The sequence below is a fragment of the Mobula hypostoma genome, chromosome X2, assembly GCF_963921235.1.
Source record: "Mobula hypostoma chromosome X2, sMobHyp1.1, whole genome shotgun sequence".
Lineage (NCBI taxonomy): Eukaryota > Metazoa > Chordata > Chondrichthyes > Myliobatiformes > Myliobatidae > Mobula > Mobula hypostoma.
The window spans coordinates 16,627,801-16,646,891 of NC_086129.1; the positions used below are offsets into that span (position 1 = coordinate 16,627,801).

General features: G+C 43.3%; 1 protein-coding gene across 1 annotated transcript in view; it reads left to right on the top strand.

The window, feature by feature from the left end:
• nfrkb (nuclear factor related to kappaB binding protein) overlaps window positions 1–19,091 on the top strand; it is a 107,623-nt gene that overhangs the window by 76,255 nt on the left and 12,277 nt on the right. The window contains exons 13-17 of the mRNA XM_063038441.1: window positions 2,984–3,063; window positions 4,637–4,845; window positions 6,439–6,709; window positions 16,109–16,306; window positions 17,090–17,818. Of these exons, the coding sequence (XP_062894511.1) occupies window positions 2,984–3,063; window positions 4,637–4,845; window positions 6,439–6,709; window positions 16,109–16,306; window positions 17,090–17,818 (1,487 nt within the window). The remainder of the gene's footprint in view (window positions 1–2,983; window positions 3,064–4,636; window positions 4,846–6,438; window positions 6,710–16,108; window positions 16,307–17,089; window positions 17,819–19,091) is intronic.

Genomic DNA, 19,091 nt, shown 5'->3' on the forward strand with positions numbered 1-19,091 from the left:
GGTCCACACAGACAGCACTGGATTTCACAACTGAACCCAGATCGCTGGAGGTGTGCACGATCCACATGCGTGGGATTAGTTCATTTGGCATTGTGGTTGGCAGAGACGTGGTGGGCCAAAGGGCCTGTTCCTGTATTGCTCTATGTTCTATGATATGATATACTAACTGCTGCACCGCCATGCTATCTCTCTATTCTTGCTTCTTTCTGGCCTGCTGAGTTTTGCCTATCTGGATACCAATATCCTCTGTAAAAGAGTCAAGTCGTACAGCAGTGGAATGAGCCCGTCAATGCTTCATGTCCATGCTGACCTCTTTGCTCATCTGCACTAACTATGTTTGTGTTAGGACTGTATCTTTCTAAAATGTGACTATTTAAGGCTCTGTCTAGATGCCTCTTAAATGTCGAAATTGCATCTGATTCTACCATCTCTGGCAGTGCATTCCAGATATCAGCTTTCCTCTGTAAAACTCCTATCTCTCACCTTAAACCCACGCTGTCTCTTTTTGATACTCCTATTGCAGGAAAAATATTTTGAAAACTTAAGCCTCTCATACCCTTATATACTTCTATCAGATCATCCTCAACCTCCTTTGCTCCAGGGAACAGACTCTCCAATCTCTCCCAATAACTAGACCTCCAATTCAGACAGCATTGTGGTGAATGTCCTCTGTACTCTCTTCAGTTTAATCACATCTTTACTATAGAAATGTGTACAACTGCCCCGAGTATGGCCAAACCAGTGTTTTATAAAATTGCAAGGTAAGTTCCAACTCTCATTTTCGCACCCCCAACCTATGAAGGCAACCATGCCTTAGGCCTTTTTCCACCACCCTGTTGACCTGTGTTTCTACTTTCTGGGTACAGTGCACTTGGACTACTTGTTCATCCTGTTCACCAACATTCCTTAGCACCCTACTATTTAGTGTATGCAGTCGTCCCTCAGTATCCGCGGGGGATTGGTTCCAGGACCCCCCGCGGATACCAAAATCCGCGGGTGTGCAAGTCCCTTATATAAAATGGCGTAGTATTTGCATATAACCTACGCACATCCTCCCGTATACTTTAAATGATCTCTAGATTACTTATAATACCTAATACAATGTAAATGCTATGTAAATAGTTGTTATACTGTATTGTTTAGGGAAAAATGACAAGAAAAAAAATATCTGTACATGTTCAGTACAGACGCAACCATCGTAGCTCTTCTGGGAACGCTGATGCTGCCTCGGCATCAGCCGATGCCGATTTTGGAACTTTCTGGAATTATTTTTCGAATATTTTCGATCCGCGGTTGGTTGACTCCGCGGATGCGGAACCCGTGGATACGGAGGGCCGACTGTATATCCTACTCCTAGTTGACTTCCCAAAATGCATCACTTCACATTTTTCTGGATTAAGTTCCATCTACCAATATTCTGACCAACTTTCTACCTCATCTGTGATCTGCATAAAACATTTTTCCTCACTATCCACAATACCACCAGTTATTGTTTCTTGCATAGACTCACTAATCATTACCTTCTACATTCATGTCCAAGTCATTATTGTATATCACCAGCAACAAAGGTCCCAGCATTGATCCCTGTGGTACACCACTGCTCACAGACTGCCAATTAGAAAAGCATTCCTCAACCACCACTCTCTCCTTCCAGTTACCAGCTCGCCTTGGATCTCACCTACCTTATCCTTCTAGGCCAGACTACCATGTGGGACTTTGTCAAATGCCGAGTTATGTCCATGGAGATAGCATTTACCATTCTGCCTTCAACAATCTTTTTAGTTATCTTCTTATAAAACTCAGTCAAATTCAAAGAGTTGTCATGCAATGTCCTGACCGAGGAGTTCACTTGTTGAACTCTGGAAGGTTTACACGGTCACCTTTGCAGCTTGTCATCTGAGCAAAGTAATCAGTGAATGTGAGCTGACAGCAGTCTGCACTGTTTAGGGCTCCAACTCTGCCCTCAGTCAGAAGCTGGAGAGCTCAGCCAGGAGCTGTGCTGATGTGATCCACAATTCCAGGCTCTTCCACAGGGCTAATAATATTATGCAGTGGGGGCAGGTGAAGAGGACATTTTGTGGATGTGGAATGTAAGGCCTTTTGTCACAGGTGCTTCACATGCCAATGGTGACTTGGAGCTTAGCCTCTGACCGTGTAAGTGTAGTCTATGTACTCCAGCTGAATCGTTGAGGTTGGAGTGACCTGTGTCCTGGAGTGGAGCTGCTATAATGTTGAACAGTTCACTGTAGTTCTGCAGATCAGCTCCAGCAGGAAAGATTGAGAACATTTTTGATAATGATGTAGCTTTGTATGAGTAAGATTGGATCTTTGAGGTTTCCACTCCCTAATGTTCAGACTGTGATGTTCTAATTGTTCTGCTCCACACTACACCCATTGTGGAGAGCGTTGATGAATACCTGCTCCCCAGTACCTTACAAATGACCATACTTGTATGTTGACTTCGTTCCACCCAAGTCAGGCAGTGATCTTACCAGCCCCATACTGCCAATCTCAGCTGGTTGCCAATGATAATAGTGATTGGGATTGTTGCCTTTCAGTAGTTACTTTTTTTTTGATTAAAGACATTTCTGAAATAACTTGGCTTTGCGAGTTGGGACATGCAATTGTGCGGCGGCCAGCCCAGATATAAATTTAAAACCTGACCTAGTGCCAGTCTCTCTCCTCTTCAACCAAGTACAGTAGATTTTTTTCCAGAACCAGCTTGAGCTGCTATAATTGTGCTGTAAATCTTCAGCGCAGTCTTCACATGCTAAGAATATTAAGCAAGTCATTGCCGAGTTGGATTCTGTCTGGGACGGATTGGCACAATCCAACCCATCCTGACCGAGGTCTATCATCAGATTATGTACCAAACACATACAGTCAGGTCCTGTTGAACTGTGCTTGGGGAGCAGGGTTATTCTTGGGAATCACTGCTGACCTGTCCCTGAGCTATAATTCATTCTTGGTTTGGATATTTCAGAACGCATTCACCAAGCCCAGGCTGCAGCAGCGAAAGCCAAGAAAGCTTTGCAACAGAAACCCAAGCTGACAACAAAGATCGTGAGTATTAAAGGCTTTTTCAGAAGCTAAGTGACTCTGATTCTGCCAGATCAGGAGATGTGAACCACTTGTTTTAGTTTGTTGTGTCAGTTGACTTTGCCTCTCAGTTTCTCTTTCCTTCTCCACTGACCACTGAGCCCAACAACAATACTTTTTAAAATTAATCTACGCAGGAAGCAACCCAGAAATAATTGGATATGCTTCTGGAATGTTGGCCTCTGTCTTGAGCAGTTGGATTGCAAGTACAGGAGGTGGTGCTTAAGTTGTGCAGAGCACTGGTAAGACCTCTTTCGGAGAACCATATTCAGTTTTGGTCATTGCAATTGAGGAAAGATATAACAATGACCAGAGAGTTATCAGGGACCAGGAAGGTTAAGTTACAAACACAGGCTGCACAGTTTTAGCTTTTATTTCCTTCAGTATGAAAGAGTGTGAGATGTTTACAATCTTGATTGAAAGCATTTGACAGCATAGAAACTTTTTTCTCTAAAGAGCAATTGGGTATACAGTAAAGGGAAATAAGAACAGAAAGAAGTTGTTCAGAAGTTAAATCAGAATACACCTTTACAGAGAAGAGAAAGAGTAGTGGAAGTTCAGACTACTCTTCAAACATTTGGGAATTGAACTTTTGAAATCTAGACATTTTTGTTAGATTTATGCCATTCAACTCAATCTGGAAATTGCACAATTTACAACATATGACTGCACCTAATTTGTTTCTAAACAAGCTGTGGTGATAAAGTTTAAATGCTTAATGATAGAACCCATTAAGCTGTCTGTAAGAATTATCGATCTATTTTATATTGCAAATCATTTGGGGATAATTAATCAGAACTTAAATGGATTATAAACTTGCTGGATGACAAGTCAAAGGTGAAAATGTCGAAGGTCCATCTGGTTTATTTACCACTCTGTACACGCAAGTTGCAATGACAGTGGTTAATAAATGATCATAGCAATCAACCTCTGTCAGTTAGATGTGTACAGAGCAAGACATTAAATGATTTGGGAGCCATGAGTCCAAAGTCATTTGTTTCTACCAAGTATGTTATCCGACCACATGTTGTCTCCAGTTATTTACGCACTGTATCCCATTATATTATTGCATACAAGAACTCTATTTCATTTGAAAGAATCATTATTTTCTGCTTCCACCATAACCCAATGTTACTTGTCAATCAAATTTATTATTCCGTTTATAATATTCCCTAGTATAACCATGCTGACTTTTTTGTTCATTTTTTTTCTTTTGAACTACATTTTCTAACTTTTCTATCTCTTTTAGTTTTTGATTTCTCCCACTCTACACAGCATCCATGAAACCTGTTCCAATTAAAATCACTAATATTTCTCCACACTGTGGTGCATAAGTTAAGAATATCAGTTGTAAAGCTTCAAACATAATCTTGCCCATCAGTGCCTAAATAAATTAGCAGTGATTGCACCAAATTCAGCTAGGTATTTATCAGACTAAGCGAGGAATACTGCATTCGAAGGAGAAGCAACAGGGTACGTGTTTTTTCTTTATCCCTTACGGTGGGATGGATTTTAACATAGTGTTTGATTTTTCCAGAAGTCCTCTTGTAAGGAGAGTACAACAAAGCTTCCCCTCTCTGAGCAGTCTCTGGGGCCTCAGGTGTTGACAGACTCCAGCTTGCCCCACACACCTGTGACGCCAGTAACCCCCACACTGCCTGCTACACCCACGTCACCACCAGCAGCCGTAGATGGCAATAAAGTTCCAACAACCAGTGCACCAGAACTGGTCAAATCTGGTCAAAGGTCAGTTACTCTAAACGCCTTATTTTGCAAAGCAGTTGAAACCTGGTGCTGAATGTTTGCAGAAAAGTATGAGCTTTGCAATAGACATATGTTCAAGAGTTACATGATAACATTGCTTTTTGTATTACAGCAATATCAATGTTGCCATTCAGCATTGAACTCAATGAAGGACTACCTTGGGGCCTCCAGATCTGGATGTTTCCTTGGGTTTTTTTTTATCAAAGCCTTCCCCATGAGTGGGTACAGCTGCAAGGCAGTGGGAGTTTGAGATGAGAGTTTTCTTCCTCCTAGATGAGCTGCCAGCCACAGTTGATGAGCCCTATCTGCCCGAGGCGACTGGTTTAAAGGCACCAGTAACCGGTTTTTGCCCCTTCTCCTATCAGTAACAGGCTTAGTAGCTAAGCCACAAGTTAAGGCCAGGAGCTGGACTTGGTCGTCAGAGGCAATTTGAGTCGCATACCATTGGGAGCATTTAATAGGTAGTGGGAGCCTATCCCCATAACCACCCCCAGCTATAACAACCTTATGGAACACGTGCACAACATGTACTACAACAAAATATCCTAATGTTAAAGTCGAGTTTATTCTCATATGCAAGTCTATGTCTGCACAGATGCAATAAAAAACTTGCTTGCACCAACATCACAGGCACATAGCATCAGATAGGCAGCATTTGCAGGAGAAACATAAACTGAACAGAAATTATATTCAGTGCAGAAGATTATATCTGCAGAACTCGTGTGAAGACAGCCTTATATCCCACAGTGAAATAGAATGGATACAGAAGACCTTGTATCAAGGACATGGGCTAAACACGGGCAAATGGGACTAGTTTAGATGGGAGTTATGGTCAACATGGACCAGGTGTTTCCATGCTGTATGGCTCTTAATACAGTGTAGTCAGCAGGGTATTCCAGTCCAAAAATAGTTTGCCTACTGCAGAATTTTCCGACTAAATAATATGTATATTCCAAACATTGTATTTGGTAACATGCTGTCAGCAGCAGAATAATTGTTTCCTCCTCCCTGCCCCCCAAAAAAAAGTAGTGAAGTGTGGGAGGTTGCATGGTGTTTTAAGAGAAGCTGAGACTTGGCCTGCTCCCTTCATTCCATGGAACTGTTTTGATGAAGATCAAGGGAACTTTCCCTGGTGGTTTGACCTTCAACCAGGATCACTAAAACAAATGATTAGTTTACAGGCCCTTCGCAGCTTCAGAATACCCGACTTATGTACAACTTGGGCGTATCATTGACCATGTGGGAGATTGATCGGATGGATTTGCCAACTGCTATGGGGCTTCAGGCATGTGGGAGCTGTCACAATGGGCTATCAACAGTTCTCGGGAACCCTGCTTAACTTGAGGAGGACCTGTATTTGTGTTAACTGCTAATTAGTCTTGACCTCATGGGAGGGTGTTGTATAAATGCAGTTCTTTTTAGATCGAGGGTAAATACTGGAGGAAAAAGATCCCTGGTATTTTGGGTTTTATTGGGGTAGAATTGAATGGACTGGTGATTTACATTTGCAGTGGCCACAGTGAGAAGCCATTGTTCACAGATGTTTAACTTGAATGGTTTCATTCTTGTTTGCAGTGTTTTGTTGATGTCCTCACCTTCAATGCCACAGCTTGGGAACCTGCTGTCTGGCTCACAACCAGGACTTCATGCTGGACCACAGACTCAAGGCCAGATGCTACCTCACTCAGTGGCTGCCACTGTTCCCCAGGTGCGGGTAGTCACTGCTCAGCATGGCTTAGCTTCTAGTGCACACCCGGCTTCTGTGGTGCAACAAGTGCAACAGCACCAACATCAGATCCGGCTCCCCACTGTCACGGCATCTGCTCACAGTAAAGTGCTTCCTCAGGTAAGGACGAAAAAGACCAAGAGCCAGAAGAAGCTGAGCCCATTCGGCCATCGGAAGTTGTGGTGCATAATCCCTGTCTGCACTTACCTTGTCCAGGTGCAGAGGGCTAACCTCCCTGTTTCTGCACCAGCGGTGAGGTGGAGTGAAGCTTCAGGCCTGGGGACATCCTCTAGAATGGAGGGGTTTAGAACTGGGGAGGGGCTCTGTGACTGATGGGGATTTAAACTGTGGAAAGCCAGCAAGATAAAATCTGCAGATGCTGGAAATCTAAGCCACATGCACAAAATGCTGGAGGAACTCAGCTGGCCAGGCAGCATCTATGGAAAAAAGAGTACAGTCGATGTTTCAGGCTGAGTCCCTTCAACAGGACTGGAGGAAAAAAGATAAGGAGTAGATTTAGAAGGTGGGGAAGGGGAGAGAAAAGCACAAGGTGATAGGTGAAACCGGGAGTGAGGGGAGGGTTGAAGTAAAGAGCTGGGAAGTTGATGGGTGAAAGAGATATAGGGCTGGAGAAGGGGGAGTCCAACAGGAGAGAAGAGAAAGCCATGGAAGAAAGAAAAGGGGGAGGAGGACCAGAGGGAGGTGATGGGTAGGCTCCAGTCCCGCGAAAGGGTCTCAAGTCTGAAATGTTGACTGTACCTTTTTCCATTGCTGCTGCCTAGCCTGCTGAGTTCCTCCAGTATTTTGTATGGAAAACCAGCAGTTATGTTGGAACAAATGTCTTCAAATTGCAAGACTTGCCTTTACCTAAGTACTCTGTGATGTGTGCACTTGAGGAATTTGAGAATATAAATATTCAAAAATTAAATTATTTCCTTTGTCTGCTGGTGTTGACTTCTCTGCTTACTAAATGCAGTTTTATTTTTATAGACTTAAAAAATCAGCAGAGAAAAACTTGATTTTGTCTGTTAGCCTGCACCAATTCTCATTGCTCATCTGCTTTTGTTCCATTTTCCTGAACTTCCCCTGTATACTTTTACGTTGGTTCTCTTCTAATACTTTGCTAAATTGCTTTTTTAGAAGCTGTTGTCTCTGTGTCTCTGCCCCATTTGCTCCCTGTGCTCTGTCTTCATTATCCTCAGAAAGCAAACATCTCCTTTTTAATTCTGGTCTTCATTCTTTCATGTGAACTCTTGCTCCCCATCACCATTTCACCAACCAACACAAACAAAAAATAAATTGTGAATAACCCTTTTGACCTTTCAGACCTGCTGCACCATTCAAAATGATTGTGGCTAATAACCCAGTTCAGTTCTCTGTTCTGATTTTCTTCATACCTTTCCTATTTAGGAATATCTTTCTCCTCCCTGGATATACATAATGATTTGGTCTCTACTGTGCCCTATGGAAGAGAATTCCACTGATTCTGGATGAACAAATGTACCCTGATCTTGCGTTTCAGTGGCTTTCCCACATCCCAGTCTGTGAGCCCTAGTTCTGGTCTACCTGGTCATCAGGAACATCCTTTCTACTTGTCGTCACTCTTCAGTCCAAGCTCATTGTTCCTTCAAAGACTTTCACTAATTTGAAAATTTCTGTTATGACTATGTAATACCCTAGTTAAGATTTTTACTGCTAATGCTGTAGGGTATTTCATTTAGTAGCTGTCTGTAAAAGCAGTGTGTCCTGCTGGTGGAATGTTTGGATTTCGGCTAAAGATAAAAGGCTATGATGTTCAACTTAGGAGTCAGCCAGTCAGGATGGTGAAATTGGGATTAGGTTCGAGAGAGAGCTGATCAGAGAGAGATTTGTGATGGACACAAGTGGGCTCGTAGTCTTTTTGGCGGGAGCTGTGGGGAGGACAGAGGGAAGATGGCTGAGAATGCCATAGGGAGGAGCGTCCCTGTTGCACAAAGTGCTTTGTACAGATGAATGGCTTCAAGGAGGAAGGGCCAGTTCTCCCAAGAGAGAGACCATTTGTTTGAGATGGATTTCAAGCGAAGTTCAAATATGGTGTGTAATTTCATGCAGACTGTGGGTCCAGCATGTGAGTAGAAAGGACAACTTCAAGGTGAGCTCCAACTTTATGTATGCATTTAGACTGGGTTAACTGTAATCGCCCCTTTGATTTTTTTTTTCTTTTTCCTACGAGCTGTTCCTGTTTGGCTGAACCCCAAACCCTAGATGTATACTGTTTATGAAAGGTGGCCTTCTCATCACTGAGCCACGTTTGGATTTGAGCCCGGTGAGGAGGTTACATTTGTGGGGGCTATCGTCTGGTGATTCGCTGAATGCTATTAAGAATTGATTAAGCAATTAGTGTGTTTAAGTGTGTGTTTAAACTAGTGTTGGGGTAAGTGATTAAGGTACTTTATTATGGATGCTGCAGGGATTAAGATTTGATGCGATTCAAAGAGATTATCCACAAATAATGGTTGTGTTTTGAGTGAGATTGATGTCAGAATTCCCGATGAACGTGTATTCAGGGTGCTAACTTCTGTAAAAGTTTTAGGGAAAGTTACGCTGATTGAACGGCGTTTTGACCAGTCGGTTGGTAACTATGTCGTGTTAGTCCGGACTAGCAGTAACATGACTGAAGTCACCTGCCTGATTGGTTGGGAGATCTGGAGAGCCAGGGCCATGGACAGTCCATGATTTTAGAGAAGGGTGGCATCTAGCTGAGGGCGAAGACTTTAAAGACAAGTTGTCCTCGTTTCTGTGAAGCAAGGAAAGGGAGTTGTCTGATGTGGACGGTCTAATGGGTTCTTCAGCAATTGATTTAAGTTCTGAGCTGGTTTTGGCTATTACATCACTGGTTGAGAATTGCTGAAGTGTATCTGTGGAGAGCCAAAGTTACTGTAGGCTGGGAGTGATCTCTGGGGTCAAGCCCACACCCGATGTGGAAGAAGAACATGAGGCTTGAGCTGAGCAGACATCTCAGTTGGTGGATGAATGGTAGTGCTCAGATAAAATGAATAAACAGAGAGTTTACAGGGTCCATCGGCTGTTTTAGTGAGGTTCTGAGAGGCAGTAAACCCATTAGCCACATCAGCTAATTACCTGCAAGCTCTGGAAGATGTTTCTGGCACTGCTGAGAGTGCAGCCGACCTGATGATGAAGTTCAGACTCACATTCCAGGAGGAAGGAAAGAAGCTGTCTGTCTACGTTTTCAGACTGCAGAATCTGCTGCAGCGTTTGTGCCGCAAAGAAGGGCATTCAACTGTCTGAGAGAAATTGCTAGAGGATGGAGTAAGTTGTGAAGGGCGTGCTGTCACATGACGTGATTGCTCTATGTACTTGAATGACCCGCAAGATTCCTCCATCTTTTACTGAGTTACTCAGAGAAGTTAGAGAGGAGGAAAACATGACTGAGAAGAGGGGCATTTCCAAAAGCCGAGTAGTGTCTTCAGTGGTAGCCTCTGTTACTAAAATGACCCCTGATGCCACGGAAGTAGAGCTTCTGAAGAATGAGGTGGAAAACATTCGAGCTGAGCTGACTCACTGGATGTCTGCTAATATTTCAGCTAAATGATATGTCTATTGGGAAACCTGACCCACCTGCAGGACTTGCAACGTAGTGGACTGCTGCTGAAAAAGGTCTCTTGACTAGAGGGGCAACCGGTATTCTTTGTTACAACTGTAGAGAAGATGGACATTTCAAGCAAGACTGAGGGGCAGGAAAATCTTTGAAGTGTAAGTCAGTGGTTAATCAAACAGAAGAAAAGAGGCACAGCTGCGGAGGGACCCAGTTAAGGAACGGGCTGGTGTCTCAGAGAGGATACGTTCAAATCAGTATCAAGGAAATGCTAAAGTGCAGAACACTATTCTTGAAGGTTTAATTGGACCAAACTCTGATGTATCCATGCAGATTTAAGGTTTTTTATGCTGGAGCCCTATTGACACAGGCTCTTAAGTTACTTTACTCTACAGATCCTTATAAAACCGGTATCTGGTGCCACTCAGTACCCTTGAAATTTTGGGCCTTAATACTGATGAGTACCTGTACGATAGTTACTTGTTATTGAAACTGGAGTTTTTGGAAGCAGAGGTTGGGGTAACTGAAACCATTGACACACTAGTGTTGGTTTGTCCGTATCTGGTTGAAAAGGGTGGAGCTTCCATTCTTGTGGCAACAAATACTTCCATTGTGAGAAGGCTGGAGAGAAATGGAGAGTACTTTTTGAAAAATCTTGTCCATTCACCCTGTGTTCAGAGCTGTTTTTGAGAAGGTGCAAGTTCCTCCTAAGCAGGATGATGAGCCGAATCAAGGAACTGTGTGGTACACCCAGTCCAAACCTGTCATGTTACAAAAACAACAGGAATTCTGCAGATGCTGGAAATTCAAGCAACACACATCAATGTTGCTGGTGAACGCAGCAGGCCAGGCAGCATCTCTAGGAAGAGGTACAGTCGTCTCGGCCTGAAACGTCAACTGTACCTCTTCCTAGAGATGCTGCCTGGCCTGCTGCGTTCACCAGCATCTTTGATCTGTCATGTTACATCCTGGAGGAGTAGCTAGAGAGCCAGCTAACGAGCCAAGTTTGCATACTAGCCCAGTGAGGTGGTTACACCTAGTTATTTCAAACTGCCCTCTAAACTGAATGTTTTGCCATATTTTCCCTGTTATCACTGATATGATTTCAGTATCTCTTCATTGTTCCCTTTCCAGGGCTCCAGTGCTCTCCTTATGAAGGCCAGGATGTCTAGCATTCCATTAAAGCTTATCCAGTGGCTCATACAAAGTTAATTCCTTTTTGTGCTATTATTCAACATGTAGATTATCGGGAGAAGGCAGGAGAATGGAGAAGGATAATAAATCAGCCAATATTGAATGATTGAGCAGATGGGTTGAATGGACTAATTCTACTCCTATGTCCTATGTAAAGTTCAGAATTCTTTTTGGCTCTTATCCTTAAAATACCCTTCAAACTGCAATACCATCATGAGAGATCTTGGAATTTATGTTCCTGTATCTTTGCACCTTCACTTTTGTATGAATATTGCTGCTAAGGGTACCTTTCTTTTGATCATGTTTTTCCCAATATGTTCTGCCTGCTCCTCATTATTTAACCTCCACCTGCTACTTCTGTATCCCTGCTTGGACTCTTGACCTCACAATCTTCAGTCCCTTGTTATGATCTTGCTTCTAGCTGTTACAGTTCATTCTGCATTGTTATTAATTTACCTTGTTCTACCTCAATGCACCATGTAATGATCTGATCTAAGAACATAAGAAATAGGAGCAGGAGTAGGCCATCCGGCCCATTGAGCCTGCCCCGCCATTCAATAGATCATGGCTGATCTGTCCGTAAACTCGGCTCCATCTACCTGCCTTTTCCCCATAACCCTTAATTCCCCTACTATGTAAAAACCTATCTAACTGTATCTTAGATATATTTAGTGAAGAAGCCTCAACTGCTTCCCTGGGCAGAGAATTCCACAGATTCACCGCTCTCTGGGAAAAACAGTTTCTCCTCATCTCTGTCCTAAATCTTCTCCCCTGAATCTTGAGGCAATGTCCCCTAGTTCTAGTCTCACCTACCAATGGAAACAACTTTCCTACTTCTATCTTATCTGCCCCTTTCAAAATTTTGTATGTTTCTATAAGATCCCTTTTCATTCCTCTGAATTCCAGAGAGTATAGTCCCAGGTGACTCAATCGTTCCTCATAGGTTAACCCCTTCATCCCTGGAATCAACCTGGTGAACCTCCTCTGCACTACCTCCAAAACCACTATATCCTTCCTCAAGTATGGAGACCAGAACTGCACACAGTACTCCAGGTACGGCCTCACCAGTACCCTGTATAGTTACAGCATGACCTCCCTGCTCTTGAATTCAATCCCTCTAGCAATGAAGGCCCACATTCCGTTTGCCTTTTTATTAACCTGTTGTACCTGCAAGCCAACTTCTTGTGATTCATGAACAAGCACTCCGAAGTCCCTCTGCATAACAGCATGCTGCAATCTTTCACTATTTAAATAATAATCTGCTCTTCTAGTATTCTTTCCAAAGTGGATGATCTCGCATTTACCAACGTTGTATTCCATCTGCCAGATCTTGGCCCACTCACTTAACCTATCTATATCCCTCTGCAGTCTCTCCACATCCTCTGTACAATTTGTTTTTCCACTCAGTTTAGTATCATCAGCAAATTTTGCTACGCTACACTCAGTCCCCTCTTCCAGATCATCAATGTAAATGGTAAACAGCTGCAGGCCCAGCACCGACCCCTGCGGCACCCCACTCATCACAGACTGCCAACTGGAGAAACACCCATTTATACCAACTCTCTGCCTTCTATTGGTTAACCAATACACTATTCATGCCAATACACTTCCTCCGACTCCATGCATCCGTATCTTATTTATTAGTCTCTTGTGCGGCACCTTCTTCTCAAACACCTTCTGGAAATCCAAGTATACAACATCCACCTGTTCCCCTCTATCCATTGCACTCATTATGTCCTCGAAGAACTCCAGTAAGTTTGCCAAACAGGACCTGTCCTTTCTGAATCCATGCTGCATCTGTCTAATGGAACCACTCCTTTCTAAATGTTTCGCTATTTCTTCCTTAATGACAACTTCAAGCATTTTCCCAGCTATAGACATTAAGCTAACTAGCCTATAGTTGCCCATCTTTTGCCTACATCCTTTTTTAAAAAGTGGCATGACATTTGCTGTCTTCTAGTCTGCGGGGACCTGCCCAAAGTCTAGAGAGTTTTGATAAATGATTACCAACGCGTCTACTGTAACCTCAGCCAATTCCCACAGCACCCTGGGATGCATCCTATCAGAACCAGGGGTCTAATCTACCTTCAGGCCCTCTAGTTTTCTCATCACTATCTCTTTAGTGACAGTGATTTTATTGAGGTCCTCACCTCCCATTTCGTCCATAACATCCTTCTTTCGCATATTAGACGTGTCCTCCACCGTGAAGACCTACATAAAATAGTCGTTCAATGCCTCAGCCGTTTCCTTATCACTCAATATCAATTTCCCCTTCTCATCTTCCAAGGGACCTACACTGACTTTAGCCACCCTCTTCCACTTTATGTATTTATGAAAACTTTTGCTATCTGTTTTTATATTTTGTACTAATTTACTTTCATACTCTATCTTCCCTTTCCTTATTTCTTGTTTAGTTGTTCTTTGTTGCTTTTTAAAGTTTTCCCAATCCTCCAGTCTCCCACGACTCTTTGCGATTTTGTATACATGAGCTTTTAATTCGATACTATCTTTTATTTCCTTAGTTATCCGAGGCTGGCTCTCCCCACCCTTACAGTCCTTACTTTTGTCTGGAATATACTTTTGTTGAGCACTGTGAAAAATCTCTTTGAAAGTATTCCATTGTTCCTCAACTGTCCTACCAAGTAGCCTGTGCTCCCAATCCACATTAGCCAATTCCTCCCTCATCCCGTTGTAGTCTCTCCTTGTTCAAGCATAATACACTAGTTTTAGATCTAACTATCTCACCCTCCATCTGTATGCGAAATTCAATCATACTATGATCACTCTTTCCACGAGGATCCCTGACTACAAGATAGTTAATCTTACCTGTCTCATTGCACAGGACTAGATCTAAGATAGTATTTTCCCTTGTAGGTTCACTAACATGCTACTCAAGAAAACCATCACGGAAGCATTCTATGAAGTCCGTCTCAAGACTTCCTTGACCAACCTGATTCACCCAATCTATGTGGAAGTTAAAATCCCCCATGACAACTGCTGTTCCGTTCTGACAAGCCTCAGTTATTTCTTGGTTAATCGCCTCTGCCACTGCAATGTTTTTATTGGGTGGCCTATAGACAACACTCACCAGTGATTTTTTTCCCTTTACTATTATTAATCTCTACCCAGATGGACTCAACATTCTGCTCCGTAGATCTTATATCGTCTCTCACAATCGCCCTGATCTCATCCCTAATCAAGAGCGCCACCCCACCTCCTCTGCTTTCCTGCCTACCATATTACCTGATACCCTTGGATATTTAATTCCCAGTCATCTCCACCTTGCAACCAGGTTTCTGTAATGGCCACTAAGTCATATGCCTTGGTACTGATCTGTGCCACAAGTTCACTAACCTTGTTTCTAATACTGCGGGCATTTAGATAAAGTGCCCTTTTACTCATTGTCCTTTTAGAACCTATGCGATTTTTGCTTTTTACTTTTGTGCACTCTACTCTTACTCTTTTCTTCACTAACTCTAGCTTTGGTCCCTGCAACACTTCCCTCTTCTTTTCTGTGTGGGTTCCCATCCCCTTGCCATATTAGTTTAAAACCTCCCCAACAGCACTAGCAAACAATCTCCCTAGGACATTGATCCTGGCCCTGCCCAGATGTAGACCGTCTGGATGGTACTGGTCCCACCTCCCCCAGAAGCGGTTCCAACGCCCCAAGAATCTGAAACCCTCCCTCCTGCACCACTGCTCAAGCCACATATTCATTCCAGCTATCTTGCTATTCCAACTCTGGCTAGCACGTGGCACCGGTAATAATCCTGAGATTATTACCTTTGAGTCCTACTCTTTAATTTACCTCCTAGCTCCTTAAATTCAGCTTGTAGGACATCATCCTGCTTTCTTCCTATCTCTATGAACAGTATTCAAGACAGATTTTTCACTGTACATGTGACAATAATAAATCAATACCAATACTTTGTCCACACCGACCATGCTATCTCTCTAAGCTAGTCCTATTTGAATGCAGCAGGCCCATATCTCTTCACTCCTTTCCTATCCCTATACCTGTCCAAATGCCTTTTAGGCACTGTTCCTGTCACTGTCTCCATCACTCCTCTGACAGCTCGCTCCAGATATTCCAGAAAAGCCTACCACTCAGATTTACTTTAAATTTTATCCCCCAAGTTCTAGACTCCCCTCCTCTGGAGAGGGAAAACATTTATGCCCTCATAATTTTATAAATCTCTTTGAAGGCTTACCTTAGCCTCCTATGATCCAGTGAGAATAAAGCCAGCTTGTCCTATTTTGCCTTATAAATGCAGCCCTCTTGCTGCTGAATCTCATCTGCACTCTCTGTTGCTACCACATCCTGCAGTGTTGTGGCAAGAACTATATGCGAAACTGCAAAAGTGGTTTAACCAGTGCTTTTTACAACTGCAATGTGATGTCCCAACTCTTAAACTCACTGCCTCAGCCTATAAAGGCAAATGCACTAAATACCTCCTTCACTACGCTATCCACCTGTGATTAAAAAAAACTTTCCAGAATGAATAGACTGTTAGTTTGGATGAATGAATCCAGGATGTAACAATGTCTTTGAGAGAGTACCAGTAGAATTTGTGTTTTGATGTTGCTCATTAAACAGGAGTGAGTTGGATTCAATGTTGGTGGCTCAAAGCTGGATTTAATTCAGATTATTGCTTTAGCTGAGTTTCACAAAAGAGGATATTAGACTGATTCCTTAATATCGATTTTTTTTTTAAACTTTCTTTTTGTAGTCTATTCTGACAGTGCCAGTGAAGGCTCAGTCTGGTGTCAGTACTGTTCACATCCAGCAGAGTTCTACTAAAGCAAATCTAACAATGGCTGGGATCAGCACGGCTTCCAAAACAGTGTCCAGCACACTCAACAGCGCTGCATCAAGCTCTGCCACCAGCATCTTACAGAACGTGGCAGGACAAAGCATCATGAGGCAGGTGAGCCTTTGCCTGGCTGCTGGTGGATGGGGAATGGAGGGGGTACTTAAAAGTTGTTGGCCAATGCATTTGAGAAGCTTGGGAATTTGTGATACATCACCCATGCAGGGAGGTTCGCTTCTTCTGTTGAAGGAATTTAAACTCATTGGCAGGGCAAATGGGCCACAGATTAGAGTAGAACTAAGGAGGTGGTGAAGTGAAAATCGAGAACTAAATCAATCCAGTCAGCAGAGCAAATGTGGGCAAGCTAAGATCCACTGGAGCAGTTCGAGGCTAAATTGCATTGTATATGTTATATCCAGCTTTATAAACATAGAGGAATGGACAGCAATGATGTATCATGATAGATTTTATTAGTCTTAATGTTCCTGCTGTTGTTTATTCATTGAGAGATAAGTACAGTCTTTTCCCATTTTGTCCCTGGTGATATCTCATTGCCCAAAACTAAAGGTGACACTTTATCTTTGTCCTAAAAACAAGAGGGAAGCTGAGAATTGACTGGATATAATTGATGATTGCAGTTCTTATTTTTTTTACCTGGTCCTGGCCTCTGAATTACCATATCGCTCAGTGCATTACTGTTGGTGTGAGTGGTTGCCTGATAAACTAATTGAACCATTAGCTGTTAAGCAACTTATAGCTCAACAGAATCTCACTTTGTTATGGTTGTGGTTTCCCAGCTCTTGAGAGGGTATGTCCACAGAGACTTTTCATTTCTGAATATTGGGCTAAGACTTATTTCTTGAGCATTTACAGCAACTGATAACAGATTGTTCTGTCTAGGTTGCCATTGCAGGCCAGCTTGGGGTGAAGGCACAGTCTAGTACTGGAATCCCATTGACAGCCACCAACATCCGGATTCAGGGGAAAGATGTTCTGCGGCTGGCCCCATCCTCTATCACCACTGACTCCAAAGGCCAGACGGTGCTCCGCATCACACAGGATATGATGGCCACCCTGACTAAGGCACCAGTCACCACTGTCAAACTCACTCCAGACATGCTCGGGACCAAGGGCATTTCAGCCACTCTACACGTCACACCAGCCATGCAGTCTACGGACACCCTGGTGAAGGCATCCACCTGCACAAGTGCACCCACTACCTCCACGGTTGTAAAGGTCACACCAGACTTGAAAGTAACAGATGCAACGAGTGCCGCCATCCGGTTGATGCCGGCGCTGGCTGTAACGGTAGCTGACCAGATGAGTAAAGCGTGTGCCCCCCTCTCCTCGACTGACACCAAGCCTGCAGCCACCATTCGCATCATGCCTGGCCTCGGGGTCATTCCCAAACCCGGGCAGGCCATTGCCGTGGCAACTTCCAGCAAACCATTCACGGCTGCGGGTACGATAACCTCAGCTGCAGTTACACTGACGACAGTAAGCTCAGCCGGGTCAAAGGCAATCACCAAGGTAACACCAACAGCTGGGCTACCAATCTCGATTGGAACAGGTACAGCTACAGTCAGGCAGGTTCCTGTCAGTGCAACCATGGTGTCTACAACACAGGCGGTAAGTTTAAACGCTGCCCTACTTGTCTTTCATCATGGTGTTCTTTAGTTACCGCCACCACCAAGTGTTTGGGAAGTCCCAGCAGTGACATTGCCCCAAAACATGGCACACCAAGCTCCTACTTGAGATAGAAAGGAGCAAATCTGAAACTTACATATGTTGATATGCCATGGTAGTGTCGCAGTCAGCGCAACGATTACAGCTCAGGGCGTCCCAGTGTTTGGAATTCAATTCCGGCAGCATTCTGTAGGAGTCTGTACTTCCTCCCAGTGGAATGTGTGGGTTTTGGACAATAAGGTATAGGGTCAGAATTAGGCCATTTGGCCCACTGAGTTTGCTATGCCATGCCGTTTCATCATAACTGATCCATTTCCCTCGCAGCCCCAGTCTCCTGTCTTATCCCTGTATCCTGTCGTGCCCTGACTAATCAAGAAACTGTCAACCTCTGCCTTAAATATACTCAATGATTTGCCTGGGGCAATACATTCCACGGATTCACCACCCTCATGGTCCTCCGGTTTCCTTCCACAGTCTGAAGACGTATCAAGTAGGCTAATAGGTCTTTGAAAATTGTCCCTTGATTAGATTAGGGTTAATCAGGTTTGTCCAGGGTTGCTGAGGTGGCTCAGCTCAAAGGGTCGGAAGGCCCTACTTCGCACTGTATCGCTAGATAAATAAATAAATTTGGGGATGGTGAGGCAAACAGACCTGGCCATCAGATGAGTGTAAATCTGATGCATTGAATGAAGAAATGGAAAATAAAATTCAGTGCAGTAAATTGGAAGTCAGTGTACTTTAGCACCTGATGAAGGGGGATAGTCAAAAATGGAAAATACCACAGATGCAGGAAATCTGAAATAAAAATAAAATAAAATGGAATCTACAGGTCGGGAACATCTGGAAAGAAAAACGAGGTTAATACTTCAGGGGAAGTATTTCAGTACTGGGTAAAGTTGCAAATGAGACGAGTTTTGAAGTGAGAGGGGTAGAGAAAGAAGAGGGATGCCATGATAAGGTGAAGACTGGAAACAATTGAATGCTTCAAATGGTGGTGATGAAGCTGTAAGTGGATGGTAAAGTTGCATCAAGAGCAGATGTGAAAGGAAGTTCAACATTCAAAGTAAATTTATTATATTTTAGTATAAGTATTTAGTAAAAATATATTTATTATCAAAATACATATATGTCACCATATACAACCCTGAGGTTCATTTTCAACAATAGAGTCAATGAAAGACTACACCCAACAGGATGGACAAACAAACTGTGCAAG